Source organism: Bos indicus x Bos taurus, chromosome 1 (genome assembly GCF_003369695.1).
Source record: "Bos indicus x Bos taurus breed Angus x Brahman F1 hybrid chromosome 1, Bos_hybrid_MaternalHap_v2.0, whole genome shotgun sequence".
Lineage (NCBI taxonomy): Eukaryota > Metazoa > Chordata > Mammalia > Artiodactyla > Bovidae > Bos > Bos indicus x Bos taurus.
This window is the reverse complement of record NC_040076.1, coordinates 140,959,082-140,984,379: the sequence shown is the minus strand read 5'-3', so window position 1 is coordinate 140,984,379 and position 25,298 is coordinate 140,959,082. Positions and strand designations below refer to the sequence as shown.

At 42.6% G+C, this 25,298-nt stretch overlaps 1 protein-coding gene across 1 annotated transcript in view; it reads right to left on the bottom strand.

The window, feature by feature from the left end:
* Positions 1-42: 42 nt before the first annotated feature.
* The window catches only part of FAM3B (family with sequence similarity 3 member B), a 66,725-nt gene continuing 41,469 nt past the window's right edge, over positions 43-25,298 (bottom strand). Inside the window, exons 4-8 of the mRNA XM_027546706.1 lie at positions 6,292-6,350; positions 4,726-4,776; positions 3,565-3,652; positions 1,692-1,824; positions 43-286 (exon numbers count right to left, since the gene is read on the bottom strand). Coding sequence (XP_027402507.1) covers positions 197-286; positions 1,692-1,824; positions 3,565-3,652; positions 4,726-4,776; positions 6,292-6,350 — 421 coding nt within the window. The 3' untranslated portion in view covers positions 43-196. The remainder of the gene's footprint in view (positions 287-1,691; positions 1,825-3,564; positions 3,653-4,725; positions 4,777-6,291; positions 6,351-25,298) is intronic.

Here is a 25,298-nt window from a genome sequence, read left to right as displayed (position 1 = left end):
TTCAGCTCAACATCTTCACTCTATAAACACTGGCATAAAAAGTCTGTGGGACAAGATTTTATACAACTGGCAAATATTTTGATTGGTTGGTTGACAAACCTGAAATATTCATCAAATATTGACCATTGGAAAAGGGCCGTAGTCCATTCAGGATGCATTTGTCTATAAGAAGCCCATTTATCGAGGCGGGGCAGTGTTAGCTGGGCCCTTTTGGTATGCAGCCTTCTACCTGGATCTCGGCTGGCCAGCCAGAATACCTGTTCTTCACATCATCTGAGTGGTTGATCTGTGCAAAGGAAAGAAAAGGATTTAATGTATCCATTCATCTAATCAACAATGTTTAATGTGCCAGCTGTGAGCAAAATAAGAAAAGAGGATCAATTCCTAGAATGGGATTTGCTCCAGCCTACTCAGTAGTCACTTACGGATGTGAGAGTTGGACCATAAAGAAGGCTGAGTGCTGAAGGATTGATGCTTTTGAACTGTGGTGTTGGAGAAGACTCTTGAGAGTTCCTTGGACTGCAAGGAGATCCAACCAGTCCATCCTAAAGGAAATCAAGCCTGAACATTCATTGGAAGGACTGAGGCTGAAGCTGAAACTCCAATACTTTGGCCACTTGATGCGACGAATGACTAATTGGAAAAGACATTGGTGCTGGGAAAGATTAAAGACAGGAGAAGGGGATGACAGAGGATCCCCTTCTGAGACGGTTGGATGGCATCACTGACTCAGTGGACATGAGTTTGAGCAGGCTCCGGGAGTTGGTGATGGACAGCGAAGCCTGGCGTGTTGCAGTCCATGGGCTTGCACAGAGTCAGACCAACCGAGCTACTGAACTGATAACTGACTTATGTTTCAGGTACACTGCGAGGTGATTCAGTTATACATGTACACATATATTATTTTTCAGATTATTTTCTGTTATAGATTATTACAAAATATTGACTATAGTTCCCTGTACTATATAGTAAACCTGTGTTGCTTGTTGCATATCTATAAAATTCATCTATTTAAAGTGGTTTTTACTGGTTTTAATGGTAAAGTGGTTACTCAGTGGTTTTCAGTATATTCAGAGACATGCAACCATCATTACACTCAATTTTAAAACATATTCTGGGAATTCCCTGGCAGTCTAGTGGTAAGGAATTGGTGCTTTCACTGCTGGAGCCTGGATTCAAACCCTGGTCAGGGAACTAAGACCCTGCAAGCCACATCCTGGCAAAACACAAACGAAAACATTTTCACCCCTGAAATAAGAAAGCACATACCCACTTACCATGCCTCATAGCCCAGTGAGCTCCTAATCTACTTTCTCTCTCTGGGTTTTGACTGTTACGGAACTTTCATACGCGTGGAATCATACGGTATACGGCCTTTTGGTTTTGGTTTTCCTCACTCAGTGTGTTTTCAAGGTTCACTCATGTCACAGCATATATCAATACTTCATTTCTTTATGTGCCTGAATAATGTTCCAGTGGGCACTTATATCTATTTTATTTATACATTTTTAAGTCCATTCATCCAATCTTTGGGTTGTTTCTGCTTTTTTGCTGTTAGGAGTAATAGCACATTCCTGCGCAAGTTTTTGTGCGAATATGTGTTTTTGTTCTCTTGGCTGTGCATCTGTGAATGGAATTGCTAGGACATACGGTAACTGTCTGAGAAGAAGGGATGTTTAACAACCACTCACCTTTTCTCTCTGAATTCCTGCAGGAAGTTCAAAGCCTTTTGCTGCCACAAACACCCAGCTTGACCTGAATCGCATGTTCCTGATCTCTGTACTTCCCAGGGCTTCTATGGCCTTCTTGGCATCTTCCTTCAGCCTGGAGGGATGCAAAGGGGGGAAGCCTATGAATGTCTCACCTGCAGACTTGGGTGTGTACCCTAGAACACAGTCTGGTCCTAGGACAGGTTTCTAAAGCAGCATCTGCTATCCTGGGGCACAGGGCAGGAGAGAGACGTGAATACTGGCTGAGTGTGTCACATCTTTGTGTGCATGTGTGCTCAGTCGTGTCCGACTCTTTGCAACCCCATGGGCTGTAGCCTGCCGGGCTCCTCTGTCCATGGGGTTTCCCAGGCAAGAAGACTTGAGTGGGTTGCCATCTCTTTCTGCATGGGATATTCCTGACCCAGGAATCGAACCTGTGTCTCCTGCATTGGCAGGCAGGTTTGTTACTGCTTGAGCCATCCGGGAAGCCTCTAGTTACCCATAAAGCCACATCCAGGACTCTTTGGAAAAGACCCTAATGCTGGAAAAGATGGAGGGCAGGAAGAGAAGGGGGCAACAGAGGATGAGATGGTTAGATGATGAATAAAAAACTCAAAACTCAATGGACATGAGTTTGAGAAAACTGGGAGACAGTGGACAGGGAAGATCACAAAGAGTCAGATGTGACTGAATGACTGAACAGCAACAACAAAGGACCGTTTTAGATTCAATCTGGGCACAGAGTTTTAATTCTCAATTCTGAAAAGCCCTGGGCTATGGTCCAATTATCCTCACCCCCAAACAACATAATTTCCGGTCCTTGCTGCTGCCTGTTTACTGACCACAGAATAAAACAGACAGAAAATGCTGAAAGATGAAAGCAAATGTCAAAACTGTATCTTTCATATTCACAAAAGTCAGTATCAAAAAAGAAAAAAAAAAACAAACCTAAACATCTTGGAAGTGAAAGTCACTCAGTTTCGTTAAGACTCTTTGTGACCCCATGGACTATACAGTCCATGAAATTCTCCAGGCCAGAATACTGGAGTGGGTAGCCATTCCCTTCTCCAGGGGATCTTCAACCCAGGGATTGAACCCAGGTCTCCTGCATTGCAGGCGGATTCTTTACCAGCTGAGCCACCAGGGAAGCCCTAAACAATCTTACTTTGTAGAAAGCTGCCATTTAGAGCTCACAAAGGAAAGAGGGCAGAAAGGAAAAGAAAAAAATAAGCTCAGATTTTCCTAAGTGGGCTAAATCCAAGTTTTTCAAAGCATATGCCAAATAATTTCCGCCCGGGAAGATACTCTATTAAAGAAGAAGATCTGAATTCAAACACATCTGGGAAATGTCTTGTTCAGTAGTCCCATCTTGGGAAGTCACAATGCAAATCAGGACCTTGAGGTTCTCGGAAGTTATGCAGTGAAGATGCACATGTTTACTTAGACGAGCACATCTGGAGAAACACTGAGCCAGGTCACTTTCTCTCTCATAAAAGCACTGTATCTGAGTGCACGTGTGTGTGTGTGTGTGTGTGTGTGTAAATCCCACTCTGTGTTTAGCTCTCTGGCCAAGAAATAGCTTTGCTATTTTATTTACTGTCAGTGATGAGTTTGTCTTGCTACCTGGAAATAGTTCTTATTTCTAGGATTCATGTGCTCCACCAGCTCATCATTTTTGTGGAAATGCAATCTGTTCATTGTGGCCTCCCATTCCTTCTCCTTGAAGGAGCCTCCTGTTCCTTGGAGCTCTGTTCTCTCCCAAAGGGTGTCCTGCGGGACCCTGACAGGGCTGGCACTCTGCCCTCAGCTGGCATCTCTGACTCTGGCCCCTGCGGTGATACAACTGTACACTTACCTGCTGCTGCCATCATCGTGGGTTACCATGAAGAGCAAGGACTTCGAGGGAGCGCTCTGAATAAACTTTGTCATCAGTCCAGAGTTATCTGCCGGGTCAACGTACATCAGATTTAGGACCTTCTCCGTCAGGTGAGGCTGTGACCCTAGAGGTTGCTCTGCTCTCAGCTCTGTGCTCTGTGTTCTGAACCTCTGATTCTAGAGCTGTCTCTCCCCCATGCACCTGATCCTCTAGTGCCCTCATGTAAATGACCTGGGTTCCACGGTGGGGCCACGTGAAGTGGGCAGCACGATCAGATCATAAAGACTCTTGTGGTTGACTCTCAAACCAACCAGCAATGACTTCACAGATCAGGTGGGCTTTTCTCTACAATCACTGAGAAAGCACCAGACCTGGTGTGACCATCTTAGAGCTGAGTGGCCCTAGGACACTGAGGAGCAATAGGAGGCATACACACCTGACCCAGACAGGTAAGTCTTTGCTAAGAGACCCCTCTGTTTCTTACAGGGAGAAAACAAAGGCTCAGCTCAAACCCCGTTATTTACCATTGGAGCTTGTTATTTATAGTTACGATCAAGTTTAATGACACAGTGAAAACACAGTATTCCCAAGGGCATTGGGATACTTCTTAATTGTTCCTCTCCATTACCTTTACAAAGAGTTGTTTCTGTTAATTCTCAGGGTTAAATAAAAATAACTGCAGTGGAGATTCAGAGCCCAGAATGGAGGGATCATTGGAGGAGGGTGGGCACATGGTCTCCAAAGTCATGCCGACCAACAAGCCCATCACAGGGAAGACAACGATATATATGATGACATTCAGGACTGGGCACTGAGCACGTTATTCTACCTGTCTGGTTTAAAACAAAAAGAGATGTTTTTTCTTTTCCTTTATCTGATGAAGGAACAGAAGCAAAGTTCCAGGACAAGTGTGAGCAGAGAAGAGACACTCTCTAGATCATGCCTTCCAACTGAAACAAACTCACTTAGAGACCACAAGGATTGTGTCAGACCATTCTAGAGCACTCACGTGCACTTCCGGCAGCTTTCTTGGTAGACAGAATAAGAACGTTTGACATTTTTGATTGCGGGTTTTTAATCTCAATTCATTTTAATTTGATATAATTCATTTTAAATTTAAGAGGAAAAGAGTTTTCTTACCACCTTCGTACATATCGAAATACTGTGTTGCTATCACTTTCCCAGTCACATCTGGAAATGAAAGAAACAGCTTTTGAAAGATGGTTCATGGAGACTCAGGGTGCACGTGTGGTACTGCGGTTCTGAAAATGGGCGTCCCTGGTGGCTCAGGGGTAAGGAACCTGCCTGCCAATGAAGGTGACGCAGGTTCAATGCCTGGGTCTGGAAGATCCCACAGGGGAGAAAATGGCAACCTGCTCCAGGATTTTTGCCTGGAGAATCCCATGGACAGAGGAGCCTGGAGGGCTATAGTCCATGAGGTCAAAAAGAGTTGGACACAAGTGAGAGACTGAACAATAATACCAAAGTTCTGAAAATGGTGTGTTCCTTCTCCCTGTCTTCTAGGAAGCATGATGTCTGGTCCCACCTGAAGGAAAGGCCTGCCTTCCCTGGAGGGGCCCCCAAGGATGTGGGTCAGGAAGGTAGGGCTCCTCATCTGCCCAGAGCTTCCCTCCCACCTGCTTCCAGTTAGATTCTCATCTATGCTCTTGCGCAGGGCACCTGCCTCTTCCTGAGAACACTGGGGCCGCCCTCAGCCCTTTCTGCTCCCTCTGTATATCTTCCTGCCTGATTATCAGAGCAGGCACACATTCCTCAGGATCCTACAGCCTGCGATCACAGGAGTCTGTGCTCACTTCGCTCACAGGGACAGACACCACTGGAAGCCCCTTCCCTAAACCTGCTACCGTCCTTACTGTCAGGGGTCCCAGTGGCAAAAGGGACAGGTGTTCTTTTCCAGGCCTAAGAGGAGGTCAGGCTGTGCTTCTCTGAGGTCCTTTCATCAGACAAGGTAGGAACTGGTATCACCCTCTGCTAGGCAGCAGAGCAAACATGAGGCCCACCCCCAGGGCGTCTGTGTGCTCAGGTCTGCTGATCCTGTTTTAGCTCTGACTTCTGCAGGTCCTTCTTTGTTTTCTTAAAGTCGTTTTAGATTCCACAGATATGCACGAATACAGGATATGTGTTTTTCTCTTTCTGACTGACTTCACCCTATGAAAAACTCTAGGTCCACATGTCTGTACAAATGACCCTATTTTGTTCCTTTCAGTGGCTGTACCACATCTTCTTTATCCATTCATCTGTTGTTGAAAATTTAGGACATATATACAATACCATATGTAAAATAAATAGCTGGTGGGACCCTGCTATAAAGCGCAGGAAGCTCAGCTTGGTGCTGTGTGGTCCAGAAGGGTGGGATGGAGGGAGCAAAGCCCAAGAGGGAGAGGATACGTATACACACATAGCTGATTCACTATATCGTACAGCAGAAACTAACACAACACTGCAAAGCAATTATACACCAATAAAACTTAGTAAATTTATATCCGATTTCATTTTTTGGGGGGAAGAATCACAAATTTATAGAGTGAGGCATTGTAAAAATAGTTAAATATATACTCTTAAGTGCATTAAAATATAAACCTAGACTAGACTGTGTGCAAAAATCATAAAGAAACCCAAGGTACCACGGAATACCCAATCACAAAGCTTTTAGACGTGTTTTAAAGAAAACATTTAATAACTTACAGTTGACAATGGCAATGTTTATTCCTCTTGCAACATTTCCAGTCTTTTCTCCTATGAGCCTGAAATGTAAATAAGCATCAATCACAGAACTTTCTCACTGAGCAGTGAGCAGCCCTCCCGGCTCTATAAGATCTTCTCTTGGTAGAATTACTATTTATCCTTTGTCACTTATCATTTCCTTGTAGATATACACTGGCTTTGGCCCAGCTCCCTTGAAAGTCATCCCTACACTTGCTGTATGCATATCCATCCCCACACACAGGTCTGTAGATGGAATCCCTCAGGGAATCTGGGAATTGCATATAGTGTCATAATCTACACAAACAGCCAGGGAGAGAAACACCAGTGTTTGCTTAGCACAGCATTTCTGCAAACACTCTCTCACTAAAGCTTTAACCTCCTCATAGGAGGGCATTCATTTTCCAACCATATAAATATGGAGAACAACCACCAATAGAATGCATTAGAAGCCAGAAAGTCTGTAGACAAACAGACACACACACACATACTTTACCTGGTTACTTGCATAGTCTAATGAAAGTTTACTAGACCATGAACAAGGAGATGAGAAATAGGAAGAGAAAGGAAATGGCAAAGTAAAGAGATATTGAAGATGTATACTTGCTGGGCTTCGACAATGGGTGGGATGTGAGACACACAGAGAAGGGGGTGGCAAACATGACTGACACATTCAGCCTGGCTGGCTGGAAAAAATGAGGTACAAGAGGTGAATGAAAAGAGCTGGGTCTGATCCAACTCTGGTGTCAGCTTCTATTCATCCTGTTCTGCTCACTGCTCTGACAGAGCTTTTGCTGATGCCTGGGAAGCTTGGCCTGTTGCAGTCCATGGGGTCATAATGAGTCGAACATGACTGAACGACTGAACAACAAAGAATCCTTTTATCCAACCACAAAAAGTAACCCTGTTTATCTCCTTAAATAAATTCCATTCACTATCTCACTTAATTTTTACTTTTAAATTGGAGAATATGAAATGCCCAGGTTCAAGCGGATTATGCCTTAAAACCAAGGAGAAAACTGACTATCCTGGAAATGGGAAACATTACTGAAGACCTCTGGAATTGTGTGTGTGTGTCCATCTGTATGTGTGCACGCATCCTCTGTCAAGTTTTAGAATCAATGATACGATAGCTTCATAAAAAGAATTTGAAAGCTGTCCTCCTCTTTCCGTGCTTTAGAACAGTAAATACGGCCCTGGAATATTCTGTTCTTGCCATGCTTATCTAAAGTCCCCATGGATCTTCCAAACTAAGTCCTTTTGCAGAGAGTAGCTTTTAGGGGGCAATTTTAGAGAATATCCTATAACAATCTGAAGAAAGAAAAAATGGGTATTATAAATCTATTCTCTTATAGGGAAAATTTTTTAAATGGAACTTAAAAAAAAAAAAAAGATCTGCTGAAGTATGCTAGATTACCTAGTAAGTAGTAAAGCATTCTTAGCCAAGATTTTTGAGAAGGCTAAATTTCAAGGTGGTGACCAGCATTTAAAGTCACTTTAATACTAGGACCATTTGCTGATTTCAGAGAAAGTACAAAAGATGAGTAGCATTTCTGACAACCATCTGAGGCAAGGAGGACAAAGGTTGGAAGCTAGGGCCAACCAAAGGGAGGGCCCTGATAAACCCTCCACTTTTGTTTGGGTTGGGGTCAAAAAGAATTGAATCCTAGAAGTGAAAATGAATCAGAAAAAAAAAAAAAAAAAAAAGAACTTGCATGGCTGTGATGCTGTTTTAAGTCCAATGGGTGGCTCAGAAAAATAAATCTCAATCCTTAACATATATTCAGATCATTCTGTTTTGCTAAAGATTCTGCATCCCTATCAGAAGCAAAAAAAAAAAAAAAAAAAATCCTCAGTAGAAGATAATACCATCTAATGCCTCAGTAAAAAACAAAACAAACAACAAAACCCAAAGCAAAGCAATTTATCAAATGCACTCTCTGGCATACTGCATGTAAGGAGAGAAGCCAACATAAAGAAGAACCAACACAACCAAAAAAAAACTGATGATAAGGATAGACTCATGGACCCCAAATAGTAGAATTATCAAACAGACTTTCAAACAACCATACTTAATATGTTCAAGAAGATGACAGATAAGACTGAAGATTTCAGAACTGGAAACTACAAAAGAAAGATAGATTAGAAAAATAAAGTTCGGATAATAGAATATTTAAAATTAATAATTTAACGGCAGATTATCCCACGTCCGAGGTCAGCGGCAGTGGCCAAGAGTGCCAGACTGCGATGGCGCAGGAACGGCCGAGAGGAGCTACCCCACATCCGAGGTCGGGGGGGCGGCCGAGAGGAGATACCCAGCGTCCGAGGTCAGGGGCGGCAACAAGAGGAGTTACCCCGTGTCAGAGGTCAGGGCGGCGGCCGAGAGGAGATACCCCACGCCCCTAAGCCTGAGGCCAGGGGCGGCGGGTAGGAGTAGCTACCCCATGCCCCCACACCCAAGGCCAGGGGCGGCAGCCGGGAGGAGCAACCCCAAGCCCGAGGCCAGGGGCGGTGGCCGGGGAGACCAACCCCACGCCGTGGCTGCTTGGGCACAGGAGGGCCTAGAGGAGCTATCCTACATTGAAGGTCAGGAAGGGTGTCGGTGAGGAGATACCCCTCGTCCAAGGTAAGGAGCATTGGCTGCGCTTTGCTTTAGTAGCCGTGCAGAGATACCCCACGTCCAAGGTAAGAGAAACCCAAGTAAGATGGTAGGTGTTGCAAGAGGTCATCAGAGGGCAGACACACTGAAACCATACTCACAGAAAACTAGTTAATCTAATCACACTAGGATCATAGCCTTGTCTAACTCAATGAAACTAAGCCATGCCCGTGGGACAACCCAAGGTAGGCGGGTCATGGTGGAGAGATCTGACAGAATGTGGTCCACTGGAGAAGGGAATGGCAAACCACTTCAGTATTCTTGCCTTGAGAACCCCATGAACAGTATGAAAAGGCAAAATGATAGGATACTGAAAGAGAAACTCCCCAGGTCAGTAGGTTCCCAATATGCTACTGGAGATCAGTGGAGAAATAACTCCAGAAAGAATGAAGGGATGGAGCCAAAGCAAAAAGAGTACCCAGCTGTGGATGTGACTGGTGATAGAGGCAAGGTCCGATGCTGTAAAGAACAATATTGCATAGGAACCTGGAATGTCAGGTCCATGAATCAAGGCAAATTAGAAGTGGTCAAACAAGAGATGGCAAGAGTGAATGTCAACATTCTAGGAATCAGCGAACTGAAACGGACTGGAATGGGCAAATTTAACTCAGATGACCATTGTATCTACTACCGTGGGCAGGAATCTCTCAGAAGAAATGGAGTAGCCATCATAGTCAACAAAAGAGTCCAAAATGCAGTACTTGGATGCAATCTCAAAAACGACAGAATGATCTGTTTGTTTCCAAGGCAAACTATTCAATATCACAGTAATCCAAGTCTATGCCCCAACCAGTAATGCTGAAGAAGCTGAAGTTGAATGGTTCTATGAAGACCTACAAGACCTTTTAGAACTAACACCCAAAAAAGATGTCCTTTTCATTATAGGGGACTGGAATGCAAAAGTAGGAAGTCAGGAAACACCTGAAGTAACAGGCAAATTTGGCCTTGGAATACGGAATGAAGCAGGGCAAAGACTAATAGAGTTTTGGCAAGAAAATGCACTAGTCATAACAAGCACCCTCTTCCAACAACACAAGAGAAGACTCTATACATGGACATCACAAGATGGTCAACATCGAAATCAGATTGATTATATTCTTTGCAGCCAAAGATGGAGAAACTCTATACAGTCAGCAAAAACAAGACCAGGAGCTGACTGTGGCTCAGACCATGAACTCCTTATTGCCAAATTCAGACTTAAATGGAAGAAAGTAGGGAAAACCACTAGACCATTCAGGTATGACCTAAATCAAATCCCTTATGATTATACAGTGGAAGTGAGAAATAGATTTAAGGGCCTAGATATGATAGATAGAGTGCCTGATGAGCTATGGAATGAGGTTCGTGACATTGTACAGGAGACAGGGATCAAGACGATCCCCATGGAAAAGAAATGCAAAAAAGCAAAATGGCTGTCTGGGGAGGCCTTACAAATAGCTGTGAAAAGAAGAGAAGTGAAAAGCAAAGGAGAAAAGGAAAGATATATCCATTTGAATTCAGAGTTCCAAAGAATAGCAAGAAGAGATAAGAAAGCCTTCTTCAGTGATCAATGCAAAGAAATAGAGGAAAACAACAGAATGGGGAAGACTAGAGATCTCCAAGAAAATCAGAGATACCAAAGGAACATTTCATGCAAAGATGGGCTCGATAAAGGACAGAAATGGTATGGACCTAACAGAAGCAGAAGATATTAAGAGGAGGTGGCAAGAATACACAGAAGAACTGTACAAAAAAGATATTCACGACCCAGATAATCACGATGGTGTGATCACTCACCTAGAGCCAGACATCCTGGAATGTGAAGTCAAATGGGCCTTAGAAAGCATCACTACAAACAAAGCTAGTGGAGGTGATGGAATTCCAGTTGAGCTATTCCAAATCCTGAAAGATGATGCTGTGAAAGTGCTGCACTCAATATGCCAGCAAATTTGGAAAACTCAGCAGTGGCCACAGGACTGGAAATGGTCAGTTTTCATTCCAATCCCAAAGAAAGGCAATGCCAAAGAATGCTCAAACTATCACACAATTGCACTCATCTCACACGGTAGTAAAGTAATGCTTAAAATTCTCCAAGCCAGGCTTCAGTAATATGTGAACCATGAACTTCCTGATGTTCAAGCTGGTTTTAGAAAAGGCAGAGGAACCAGAGATCAAATTGCCAACATCCAGTGGATCATCGAAAAAGCAAGAGAGTTCCAGAAAAACCTCTATTTCTGCTTTATTGACTATGCCAAAGCCTTTGACTGTGTGCATCACAATAAACTGTGGAAAATTCTGAAAGGGATGGGAATACCAGACCACCTGATCTGCCTCTTGAGAAATCTGTATGCAGGTCAGGAAGCAACAGTTAGAACTGGACATGGAACAACAGACTGGTTCCAAATAGGAAAAGGAGTTTGTCAAAGCTGTATATTGTCACCCTGTTTATTTAACTTATATGCAGAGTACATCATGAGAAGCGCTGGACTGGAAGAAACCCAAGCTGGAATCAAGATTGCCAGGAGAAATATCAATAACCTCAGATATGCAGATGACACCACCCTTATGGCAGAAAGTGAAGAGGAACTCAAAAGCCTCTTGATGAAAGTGAAAGTGGAGAGTGAAAAAGTTGGCTTAAAGCTCAACATTCAGAAAACGAAGATCATGGCATCCGGTCCCATCACTTCATGGGAAATAGATGGGAAACAGTGGAAACAGTGTCAGACTTTATTTTTCTGGGTTCCAAAATCACTGCAGATGGTGACTGCAGCCATGAAATTAAAAGACGTTTACTCCTTGGAAGGAAAGTTCTGACCAACCTAGATAGCATATTCAAAAGCAGAGACATTACTTTGCCAACAAAGGTTCGTCTAGTCAAGGCTATGGTTTTTCCTGTGGTCATGTATGGATGTGAGAGTTGGACTGTGAAGAAGGCTGAGCACCCAAGAATTGATGCTTTTGAACTGTGGTGTTGGAGAAGACTCTTGAGAGTCCCTTGGACTGCAAGAAGATCCAACCAGTCCATTCTGAAGGAGATCAGCCCTGGGATTTCTTTGGAAGGAATGATGCTAAAGCTGAAACTCCAGTACTTTGGCCACGTCATGCGAAGAGTTGACTCATTGGAAAAGACTCTGATGCTGGGAGGGATTGGGGGCAAGAGGAGAAGGGGATGACAGAGGATGAGATGGCTGGATGGCATCACTGACTCGATGGACATGAGTCTGAGTGAACTCCGGGAGTTGGTGATTGTCAGGGAGGCCTGGCATGCTGGGATTCATGGGGTCGCAAAGAGTCGGACATGACTGAGCGACTGATCTGATCTGATATTCAGTAGAAAAGAGAATTAGGGAACTGAAAACAGCCCTGTCCACAATGAAGGGCAGAGATACAAAGATGGGAAACAATAAATGGAGTCTATCCTTGGAAGGAAAGTTATGACCAACCTAGATAGCATATTCAAAAGCAGAGACATTACTTTGCCAACAAAGATCCGTCTAGTCAAGGCTATGGTTTTTCCTGTGGTCATGTATGGATGTGAGAGTTGGACTGTGAAGAAGTCTGAGTGCCACAGAATTGATGCTTTTGAACTGTGGTGTTGGAGAAGACTCTTGAGAGTCCCTTGGACTGCAAGGAGATCCAACCATCCATTCTGAAGGAGATCAGCCCTGGGATTTCTTTGGAGGGAAGGATGCTAAAGCTGAAACTCCAGTACTTTGGCCACTTCATGCGAAGAGTTGACTCATTGGAAAAGACTCTGATGCTGGGGAGGGATTGGGAGCAGTAGGAGAAGGGGACACCAGAGGATGAGATGGCTGGATGGCATCACTGACTTGATGGACGTGAGTCTGAGTGAACTCCGGGAGTTGGTGATGGACAGGGAGGCCTGGCGTGCTGTGATTCATGGCGTTGCAAAGAGTTGGACGCGACTGAGCGACTGAACTGAACTGAACTGAACTGATTTTACAGAGAACATAGCAATCAAGTCTGGCATACGTTTCATCAAGAGTACTAGAAGTATGGGAGACAGTGAATGGGGCAGAAGATTCAATGATGACGAATTTGTTAAATGTGATGATGGACTTCAATAGGCACATATTTAAGAAGCCAAATAAATTCCAAACAAGATAAAGCAACAAAAACAATAGACAAAGAAGGTGCAAGTACTGAAAACCACAGACAAGGAAAAAAGTCTTTAAGGTGATGAGGGGGGGGAAAAAAAGAGTTACTTTTACAGTATCAGCTTTTAGATTGTTGGTTGACCTCTCAAGAGAAACAATAGAAGCCAGAAGACAATGGAATGGTATCTTGAATGAGTTGAAAGAAAAATAATAGCCAACTCACCACAGAAAAAAAATCTTTTAGAAATGAAGATGAAATAAAGATATTTGAAAAAGACAGTCAAATAAAGAGATTTGAAACTTAGAAAATTCTCCACCAGCAAACCATTCAGTAGCTTTTGCTCCATGTCTTTTGCTGTAACAAATTTTATCTGTAGTATTAACTCTTTTTTAGTCTTATGAGTCCTAGTCATTGAAACTAAGGGTGTTTATGCCCCTCCCCCAATACTCAACCAAAATATATGCACATATGCAGCAAAAGTATGAATAGAACTATTTATAGCACCAGGATTAATCACAACTCCAGAGTATAAATGACCCAAATGTCATTCAACAGGAGAATGAATAAATAAATTGTACTATATTTATGCAATTCAATATTATACAGCAATGCAAATCAACTGCTTTTATATACTAGCAACAAAAAATTGGAAATTAAAAATTTAAATTATTTTGTAGGTTTTAATTTAAAAAAAATGCACAATAGCATAAAAGTGTGAGATGTTTAGAGATTAAAAATGGCAAAAGGTCTGTAAGATGCATACACTGAATACTACAAACCATTACTGAGACAAATTAGATTTAAATAAATGGAGCTGAGTAAAAGACTCAATATTACCAAGATGTCAATTTCCCCCAAATTATGTAGAGATCCAACACAATCTCAATTAAAAAAAAAAAAAAATCGAGTTGGCTTTTTGTATAGACATTTATAAGTTTATTCAAAAACTCATATGGAAATAGAGTTTCCATAGAGGATTCAGTAGAGAAAGACAGTGTGATGAACACATGGTTGTAGAAAATTAGCCACATTTTTAAATGATTACGATTCACATTTCACATCATTTGCAAAAAAAAAATTCAAAATGGATATATCATCTCATATAAAGTGAAAACCTAAAACTATCAAAATTCCAGAAATTTAAAAGAAACTTTGGAACACTTTGGAGAAAAAATCTGTGACCTTGGGTTAGACAGAATGTTTTTAGATATGCCATGAAACACATGTTCTGTAGAAGGACAAAAACTGGTAAATTAGATTTCATTAGAGTTAAGATTCTCTGGGCTTTGATAAACACAGCTAGGAGAAGAACACAAGACACAAAATGGGAAAATCTGTATGCAAATCTTATATTTAATAAAGAGCCTGAATACAAAATATATAAAGAAACCTCGAAATTGATAAGAAAACAACCCAATTAAAAATGAGCTGATTTGAATAGGTATTTCACAAAACAAAATACACTTACAACAAATAAACACATGAAAAGAGGCTCAACATTATTAGTAACTAGAGAAATGCAAATTTAAACCACAGTCTGCACACCTATTAGAATGTCCAAATTAGAAAGACTGACCATACCAAGCACTGGTGAATATAGTGTCTAAACTGTAACTCTTATACATAGATAGGGAATTAAAATGGTATGCTCACTTTGCTTTAAATATTTCACTCCAATTTCTTCTTGCATGGTTTCTTCTTGCTTGCATGATTTCTGAAGGAAAGTCTGATGTAATTCTTATCCTGTTCTTTTACAGGTAAGGTGTTTTTTGTTTTGTGGCTATTCCCACCTCCCCCGGCTAGTTTCAAGATTTTCTTTTTTGTCTTCAATCTTCTCTAGTTTGAATACAGTTTACTTAGGTGTACATTTTGGGGTATTTATCCTACTTGGAATTCTATGAGCTTCCTGAATCTGTGGTTTGGAGTCTGTGTCTAATTTTGAAAAGTTCTCAGCAGTATTACTTCAAATATTTCTGTTGCTTTCTCTTTTCCTTTTTCTGGTATTCTTATTACATTTATTATACTTTTTGAAGGTGTCCCACAGTTGTTGGATGTTCTCTTCTTTTTGTTTTTCCAAGTTTTTCTCTTTTTTTCTTCTCCTTTTCTCAGTTTGGGAGGTATTACGGACATATTCTTAAGCTCACTGATTCTTTCCTTGGATGTGTCTAGTCCACTAATGAGCCCATCAAAGGTGTTCTTCATTTCTGCCTTTTCCTTTTGATTCTTCCTTGGGATTTCCATGTCTCTGCTTACATTACTCATTTTGTTCTTGCATTCTGCCCACTTTTTCCATTACAGCTCTTAGTATATTAACCATAGTTGTTTTAATATTCCTTTTGTGTTAATTCCAAAATCTCTGCTCTATTTGGATAAGCTACTGATGCTTTTTATGTCTTTTAAATTGTTGTTGTTGTTTTTTTTTACTTTTAATAAGCATTGTTATTTTTTGCTGAAAGCCAGACATAGATAACTCAGTGTTTAACATGAACTTTATGTTCATCTGGCAAAGAGTTGGGTTGTGTCAGAGGCTAACATTTCTCCCTGCCTTCTTGAGTATCCCTATAGGCTTTTTAGACCCTGATGCTGGGAAAGATTGAATGCAGGAAGAGAAGGGGGTGATAGAGGATGAGATGGTTAGATAGTATCACTGACTCAATGGACATTAATTTGAGCAAGCTCCAAGAGATTGTGAAAGACGGGAAAGCCTGGTGTGTTGCAGTCCATGGGGTCACAAAGAGCCAGACTTGACTTAGGGACTGAACAACAACAGACTCTTTAACACTGGGTTTGAGACTTTCGGTTCTTCTCAGCTTTAATCCTTTGTTATTTTACAGGAGCCCTATTATGTGGTACAGAGATGTTGGATGAGGACGTGTTCTCTAGTCATGTGACTAGGTCTCAGTCTCTCAGTGAGCCTGTGCCCCTGGGTTGTGGCCTTCACAAGTGACCTTATTTTTTCTTTCACTCCTTAGGTGAGACAGAAAGGCCAGAGGGGCCTGGAGTTGGGTATTTTCCTCCCCAACACAGGTCAGCCTTTGTTAAAATCTACATTGGTTAGACTCTGGTAAAACCACTTCCCTTGAAGGCAGGCTATTGTTAAGGAGAACAGAACACTGTGAACTTATTTCAAAAGGGCTATTTTTCTACTGGCTTCCCTGGAAGTTCAGCTGGTAAGGAATACACCTACAATGCAGGAGACCTCAGTTAGGTTCCTGGGTTGGGGAAGATCTCCTGGAGAAGGGATTCCCTCCAGTATTCTTGGACTTCCCTGGTAGCCCAGTTGGTAAAGAAGTGAAAGTGGCTCAGTCATGTCCGACTCTTTGTGATCCCGTGAACTACACAATCCATGGAATTCTCCAGGCCAGAATACTGGAGTGGGTAGCCTTTCGCCTTCTCCCGGGGATCTTCCCAACCCAGGGATGGAATCCACATCTTTTGCATAGCAGGTGGATTCTTTACCAGCTGAGCCACAAGGGAAGCCCAAGAATACTGGAGTGGGTAGCCTATCCCTTCTCCAGCAGACCTTCTGGACCCAGGAATTGAACCAGAGTCTCCTGTATTGCAGGCGGATTCTTTACCAACTGAGCTATCAGGGAAGCCCTAGTTGGTAAAGAATCGGTCTGCAATGTGGTAGACCTGAGTTTGATTCCTGGGATGGGGAAGATCCCCTGGAGTGGGAAATGGGAACCCATTTCAGTATTCTTGCCTGGGAAATCCCCATGGACAGAGGAGCCTGGCAGGCTACAGTCCATGGGGTTGCAGAGTCAGACACTACTGAGCGACTTAGCAAAGCACAGCACCACACAGCACTTTTCCACTGCCACTGCCAGAAGCTCAAGGGGATTTTTTTTTTTCTTTTGATTTTCACTCTGAAAGCCTGGTAGGGTTCTTGGAGGAAAAACTCAGGAAGGCTTAGGAGCTCCTCCAAGGCTTGGCTTCCAGGAGTTAATTTCTCAAGCTTGTCCAAGCTCAATCTCCAGCAGTTAGTCATTTCACCTTTAAGGGTTCCTACCTAATGCAGGCTCCAGCTGAGCTCTCTGCTCCAGGTAAGCTGTGATTCTATGAATCTGCCTGTCTCTCCAGTTTTCAGGGTACTGGTTTGCCCTGTGATCTCAATTATTTTGTATGTACATGTTTTTAATATACAGCATAATTTGGGAATTTTGTGCTGTGATTCATCTAAGAGTCACCTTGGCAGTTTATAGGCCACTTATTAACATGTGAGATATATTTGTTTTTTTGTGTGTGTGAGTGTGATGCTTTTATACTTGTGTTGTTTTCGTTGCTTTTCAAATATTTAAACTTTTGCTTTCACTATATGGGGTGTATTTGCTTTGTTAAAGGTCCTACATTAACTACAGCATGGACATGCTTAGTCATTCAGTCATGTCCAATTCTTTGTGACCCCATGGACTCCTCTGTCCATGGGACTTCCCAGGCAAGAATGCTGGAGTGGGTTGCCATTTCCTACTCTAGAGGATCTTCCTGACCCAGGGATTGAACCCATGTCTCTCGTGGCTCCTGCACTGGCAGGAGGATTCTTTACCACTGGGCTACCTGGGAAGCCAAAACTAAATCATGTTGTGCTTCGCTTAGTCACTCAGTCATGCCTGACTCTTTGTGACCCCGTAGACTGTAGCCCACAAGGCTCCTCTGTCCATAGGAATTCTCCAGGCAAGAATACTGGAGAGGCTTGTCATTCCATCCTCCAGGGGATCTTCCCAAACCAGGGATCAGAACCAGCTCTCCTGCATTGCAGGTGGATTCTTTACCATCTGAGCCACCAAAGAACTCATGGATAAGCATGTTTAAAAAAGGTGTCTAAAAAATAAAAAGCAAAGTATGGAGAACAGTTTTACAACACAAAAGGGCTAACTACCTTAATACATAAAGAAATCAATTTTAGAAGCCCAATGATACTAATAAAATGGGCAAGAGATATGAACAGTTCACAGGACATATCATCCTCCTTCAGTCTCTGCAAAGAGTTGGTTCCAGGATTTGCCATGGATACCCAAATCCAAGTGCTGAAGTTGCATAGCTGATCTTTGTATCTGCCAGATCCACATCAGTGGATTCAACCGAGCACAGATCATAGACATAGAGGGGGAGAGCTGACATACAGCTAGGTGTTTTTAGCATGAAAAGACCCTGGATTCACTTGGGTTCACACACAGCAAGAATGATGAGAGTAAAACACTATCTGAGATGAACATTCTTCTCTTGGAATGGAAAAAAATAAAAATATGGGTCAACATGCTTTGTTGGACACACTATGAGGAAGCCATCATTCTCATTGTGTTCATATGAGTCCTCTGAGAAGCAGATAACGAAACAGAGCTTCCCAGGAATGGAGCTTCCTGCTTCTAGGTTCTGACAAGGGTTATTATCTTTTTGGCCAAAATGTATTCAAGCTCTCCAAGCTCTTTTTCAAATTTTAAAAATAATTTTATTTATTTATTTATTGAATTTTTGGCTGTGCTGGGTCTTGGTTGCTGTGCAGACTTTTCTCTAGTTGTGGCGAGTGGGAGCTACTCTCTAGTTTCAGTGTGTGGGCTTTTCATTGCAGTGGCTTCTCTTGCTCTGGAGCATGGGTTCTAGGAAGCTCCGGCTTCAGTTGTTGTGGCTCCCAGGCTCTACAGCACAGGATCAATTCGGACTTAGTTGCTCCGCAGCATGTGGGATCCTCCCAGATCAGGGATTTGAACCTGTGTCTCCTACAATTCTGAAGTTCATGGGCTCGCAAAGAGTTGGACACGACTGAGTGACTGAACAACTCCTGCATTGCCAGGTGGGTTCTTTACCACTACTGAGCCACCAAGGAAGCCCTGCCCTGAAATCTTTTTAAACTAGGCGTGACTTTGGATAAACTTCAGTGTTTATCTTCACATTCTCCAATTTAAGTAGGAATTCTGCTAAGTCAGTTTAAAGGTGTGGTTAAATGTCCCCCCTTTGATATCTGATCATCACCCATATAAAATCAGTTTCCTTATCCTCCTAGCCTCTAGGTGATGTCTGATCATCATGGCCCACCTTTAGCAAGAATCTTGTTAGCCTGTTTAGCCAGAATGCCCTAATCCCCGGTGCTTCCTCTTGGTAGGCTTCCATCCATGGTCTCCACACTGTTTCTTGACTCTCACTTCTTGCCCACGATGTATCTGGAGTTGAATCCTATTTCTCACCTTCACTGCAGGACCTCACGGCAGTTGTCCCCACATCTACTGCCATCACTCCCTTGAATAAAGTCTGACTGGCCATTTTCACAAAGTGTCATGAACATTTTTTTTTTTTTTTTTTCTGTAACAGTCCTCAGTCACTGGCTGGAAGCAGACAGGGGAAGCCTGGTCTCCAGCAAACCTGCTAGGGATTTCAAAATGCAGCAGCTGGAACTCTTCCTCAATGAACTTCCTGCCACTAGAAATCTGAGAAGTGCAATCTCACAGTCACCTTACTCAAATGTTGCTGGAGGGACAGTTGCTTAATTCCAGGCAATGACTTAAGATTCAAAGTGGATGCTATTTATACAGTGCTGTGCTGTGCTTAGTCATGTCCAACTCTGCGATCCTACAGATTGTAGCCCACAAGGCTCCTCTGTCCATGGGATTCTCCAAGCAAGAATACTGGAGTGGGTTGCCATGCCCTCCTCCAGGGGCTCTTCCCAACCTAGGGATTGAACCCAGATCTCCTGCATTGGAGGCAGATTCTTTACCGTCTGAGCCACCAGGGAAGCCCATGAATACTAGAATGGGTAGCCTATCCCTTCTCCAGGGGATCGTCCCGACCTCGGAATCAAACAGGGGTCTCCTGCATTGCAGGTGGATTCTTTACCAGCTGAGCTACCAGGGAAGCCCATTTATATAGTAACACTGTAGTAAGTATGCGGTAATCAATAAGTCTGTACTCAGCCAAACTATCAGTTGATTGTGAGTGGGAATGAATACACTTTAAACATAAAGAATCTTTAAAAAAAATTACCTCCCCTTGTACCCTTTTCTCAAGATGTTACTGGAAGGTGTGCTCCAGCAAAACAAAGGTGAAAACTAAGAAAGCAGAAGGTACTGTATCCAGGAAACAGGGGCTCCAACTGCAGAGAAGGAGACAGAGGTCATCCAGAGTGGTGTTAGAGAGGGGTCCTGGGATGACAGACACACAGTGGCTTCAGGACAACCTGGCTGATTGGAGCGGAACAGAAGCTTCACAAGGTGAAGTTGGCAAATATCTGATGTGAGAGATTTATTTTAACTGGAGGAAATTTAGGGATTAAATTGACATTAAGTTCATGGAAAACCAAGAAGAGTCGACCACAAACAAAACGTAATTATTGTACACAACACGCTTCAGTCATGAAGAACATTTGCTTCATCCCATTAGTAAAAAACCAAACTAGAGGCTAGAGTTTGAATATATCCTGAGACGGACCCTCACAGCCACATAACCAAAACTTAAAACCTTCCTGATGTCCCCCCAGTGCTCACTTTGACCTTAAACAAAACCTACACTTTCTTCATGTCATCATGAACTTGCAGTTACGAACAAGTCAGCTCATGCAATACAAAAACATGTAAGTTTCTAGTAACAAATCACACTAGAAGACAAGGCACTTATTCATACAAGATTTATAAACCCAGTCGTGAGCACTGGGAGCCACACCTCCTAACCACCTTCCAGCTGGAAGTATCCTTGTTCGCCAGAAGTTGGGTTCTCACTTGGTAAAATATTCCAATCAATTAAAGGTCTCTGAATTTTATGCTCACAGTTATAATCATGTAAAGGATGAATTTTGCTCAAACCACGATGACAGTATAGTGAATTAATCAGAACAATGGTAAGGAAAGTGGACAGGAATTGTGTGATACAATAGAAGACAGCTAAGCTCCCAAGGGGCAAGTTCCCTTCTCCAGGGGATCTTCCCAACTCAGAGGTCAAACTCAGGTGTCCTGCATTGCAGGTAGATTCTTTACCATCTGAGTCAGAAGGGAAGCCCAAGAAAAGAGAATAGAAATTGTGTGGCACAGTAGAAAGAGAGCTGACCTACTCGGGCAAGGCAGCAGATAAAACAGGAAAACGAGAGTATGGTATAATCTTGCTGATCAGAGGCAGGGATGTGAGTGAGCAGGGAGCTCTGCTGACAGCTGGAGGGGCTGTTCCCGGGGCAGGAGTGCCTGCAGGTGCCCAGACCATGACATTTGTAGGGCTGAAGGAAATGCAAAAAAAAAAAAAAACCAACAAAATACTTGTCATTCTGCACAAATCTGCTTCTTTTCTATATAAGACAACGAGGTCTCTACAACCTGAACTGTCTGTTCCAGGAGTCAGTAACGAGAAAAATACAATGCTAAAGCCACAAACAAATGTCTTGGCATCTGGCCGCATTTATTCCTGTTCCTTTTAATTTGCTTTTATTTCTGCTTATCCTGCTTTATTCTGCATTGAATTCTGAAAAACATCTAGAATATTGTTGGAAGCAGGCAAGCTATTATTGGGTGCTACACATTCATAGAAAGATTTAGTGGTTCCTTTAGATGACTGGATTCAAGGTGGTCCACTCAGCAGATCCTACGCTCCCCAGGGTGGAATCCTGGTCCTGTCACTAACAGCTATGTGATTGGGGGGGCAGGTGATTGAACCTCTCACCTCTCTGTGACTGGTTTTCTTGTCAGTATCATGGGAATCATAATGGTAACTACCTCAGAGGGAGTCATATGAAGTTAATGTTTAAGTGAGGTGGTGTGTACCAGGTAGGATGATATACTCCTATGTCATGGTCTGGAGAAGGTGTCCGGAACTGTGGAGCAGGGCGACTCCTAGGCTCTGGGGTCTGAGCCTGACTAACCCCCTTCTGATGATGTGATTCCAGATAAGCAACCTGACCCCCTGTGCCCAGTCCTCCCAGGTCTTCCTACCTCTTCCTTTCCAAGGGATCCTGCTAAGTTTTCAACCTATCTCATGACAATTCTGTTCATTAGGCCATCACCTCTGAAATTACATCAATTAGGTTCAGTTCAGTTGCTCAGTTGTGTCCACTCTGACTCTTTGCAACCCCATAGACTGCAGCACGCCAGGCTTCCCTGTCCATCACCAACACCAGGAGCTTGCTCAAATTCATGTCCATCGAGTCAGTGATGCCATCCAACCATCTCATCCTCTGTTGTTCCCTTCTCCTCCTGCCTTTGATCTTTTCCAGCATCAGTCTTTTCCAGTGAGTTAGTTCTTCCCATCAGGTGGCCAAAGTATCGGAGCTTTACCTTCAGCATCAGCATCAGTCCTTCCAATGAATATTCAGGACTGATTTCTTTAGGATTGACTGGTTTGATCTCCTTGCAGTCCAAGGGACTCACACAACTACCATACAGCATAACCATCAGTTCAGTCCGGTTCAGTTGCTCAGTCATGTCCAACTATTTGAGACCTATGGACTGCAGCATGCCAAGCCTCCCTGTCCATCACCAACTCCTGGAGTTTACCCAAACTCATGTCCATTGAGTTGGTGATGCCATCCAACCATCTTTCATCCCCTTCTCCTCCCGCCTTCAATTTTTCCCAGCATCAAGGCCTTTTCCAATGAGTCAGTTCTTTGCATCAGGTGGCTAAAGTATTGGAGTTTCAGCTTCAACATCAGTCCTGCCAATGAATATTCAGGGCTGATTTCCTTTAGGATTGACTGGTTGGATCTCCTTGCTGTCCAAGCGACTCTCAAAGTTTTCTCCAACACCACAGTTCAAAAGCATCAGTTCTTCAGTGCTCAGCTTTCTTTATGGTCCAACTCTCACATCCATACATTACTACTGGAAAAACTATAGCTTTGACTAGACGGACCTTTGTTGGCAAAGTAATGTCGCTGCTTTTTAATATGCTCTCTAGGTTGGTCATAGCTTTTCTTCCAGAGAGTAAGTGTTTTTAATTTCATGACTGCAGTCACCATCTGCAGTGATTTTTAATCCCCAAAAATAAAGTCTGTCACTGTTTTCCTATCTATTTGCCATGAAGTGATGGAACCAGATGCCACGATCTTAGTCTTCTGAATGTTGAGCTTTAAGCCAACTTTTTCACTCTCTTCTTTCACTTTCATCAAGAGGCTCTTTAGTTCTTCATTTTCTGCCATAAGGGTGGTGTCATCTGCATATCTGAGATTATTGATATTTCTCAAGGCAATCTTGATTCCATCTTGTGCTTCATCCAGCCCAGCATTTCTTATGATGCTCTCTGCATATAAGTTAAATAAGCAGGGTGACAGTATACAGCCTTGACATACTCCTTTTCCTATTTGGAACCAGTCTGTTTTTCCATGTCCAGTTCTGACTGTTACTTCCTGACCTGCATACAGGTTTCTCAAGAGGCAGGTCAGGTGGTCTGGTATTCCCATCTTAGAATTTTCCACAGTTTGTTGTGATCCACATAGTCAGAAGCTTTGGCATAGTCAACAAGGAAAAAATAGATATTTTTCTGGAACTCTCTTGCTTTTTTGATAATCCAACGAATGTTGGCAATTTGATCTCTGGTTCCTCTGGTTTTTCTAAAACCAGTTTGAACATCTGGAAGTTCACGGTTCATGTACTGTTGAAAGTATTACCATGGACATTGGCAAACTCTGTTCTCTCCATCTATACCAATGGTTCTTCTTCTTTTTTTTAATTGAAGGATAATTGCTTTACAGAATTTTGTTGTTTTCTGTCAAACCTCACCATGAATCAGCCATAGGGATACATCCCTTACCTTTTGAACCTCCCTCCCATCTCCCTCCCCATCCCACCCTCCTAGGTTGAGACAGAGCCCCTGTTTGAGTTACTTGAGCCATACGGCAAATTCCCATCCGCTGTCTATTTTATATATGGTATTGTAAATTTCCATGTTACTATTTCCATACATCTCACCCTCTCCTCCCCTCTCCCCATGTCCATAAATCTATTCTCTATGTCTGGTTCTCTGTTGCTGCCCTGTAAATAAGTTCTTCAGTATCATTCTTCTAGATTTCGTATGTATGTGTCAGAATGTGATATTTATCTTTCTCTTTCTGACTCACTTCATTCTGTATAACAGGTTCTAGGTTCATCCACCTCAACAGAACTGGCTCAAATGTGTTCCTTTTTATGGCTGAGTAATATCCATTCTGAGTAATACACAAGATGGTCAACACTGAAATCAGATTGATTATATTTTTTGCAGCCAAAGATGGAGAAGCTCTATACAGTCAGCAAAAACAAGACCGGGAGATGACTGTGGTTCAGATCATGAATTCCTTATTGCCAAATTCAGACTTAAATTGAAGAAAGCAGGGAAAACCACTAGACCATACATGTATGACCTAAATCAAATCCCTTATGATTATACAGTGGAAGTGAGAAATAGATTTAAGGGACTAGATCTGATAGACACAGTGCCTGATGAACTATGGACTGAGGTTCGTGACACTGTACAGGAGACAGGGATCAAGACCATCCCCATGGAAAAGAAATGCAAAAAAGCAAAACGGCTGTCTGAGGAGGCCTTACAAATAGCTGTGAAAAGAAGAGAAGTGAAAAGCAAAGGAGAAAAGGAAAGATATAAACATCTGAATGCAGAGTTCCAAAGAATAGCAAGGAAAGACAAGAAAGCCTTCGTCAGTGATCAATGCAAAGAAATAGAGGAAAACAATAGAATGGGAAAGACTAGAGATCTCCAAGAAAATTAGAGGTACCAAGAGAAAATTTCATGCAAAGATGGGCTCAATAAACAACAGATATGGTATGAACCTAACAGAAGCAGAAGATATTAAGAGGAGGTGGCAAGAATACACAGAAGAACTGTACAAAAAAGAGCTTCACGACCCAGATAATCACGATGGTGTGATCACTCACCTAGAGCCAGACATCCTGGAATGTGAAGTCAAGTGGGCCTCAGGAAGCATCACTACGAACAGAGCTAGTGGAGGTGATGGAATTCCAGTTGAGCTATTTCAAATCCTGAAAGATGATGCTGTGAAAGTGCTGCACTCAATATGCCAGCAAATTTGGAAAACTCAGCAGTGGCCACAGGACTGGAAAAAGTCAATTTACATTCCAATCGCAAAGAAAGGCAATGTCAAGGAATGCTCAAACTACCACACAATTGCACTCATCTCACACGCTAGTAAAGTAATGCTCAAAATTCTCCAAGCCAGGCTTCACAATACGTGAACCGTGAACTTCCAGTTGTTCAAGCTGGTTTTAGAAAAAGCAGAGGAACCAGAGACCAAATTGCCAACATCCGCTGGATC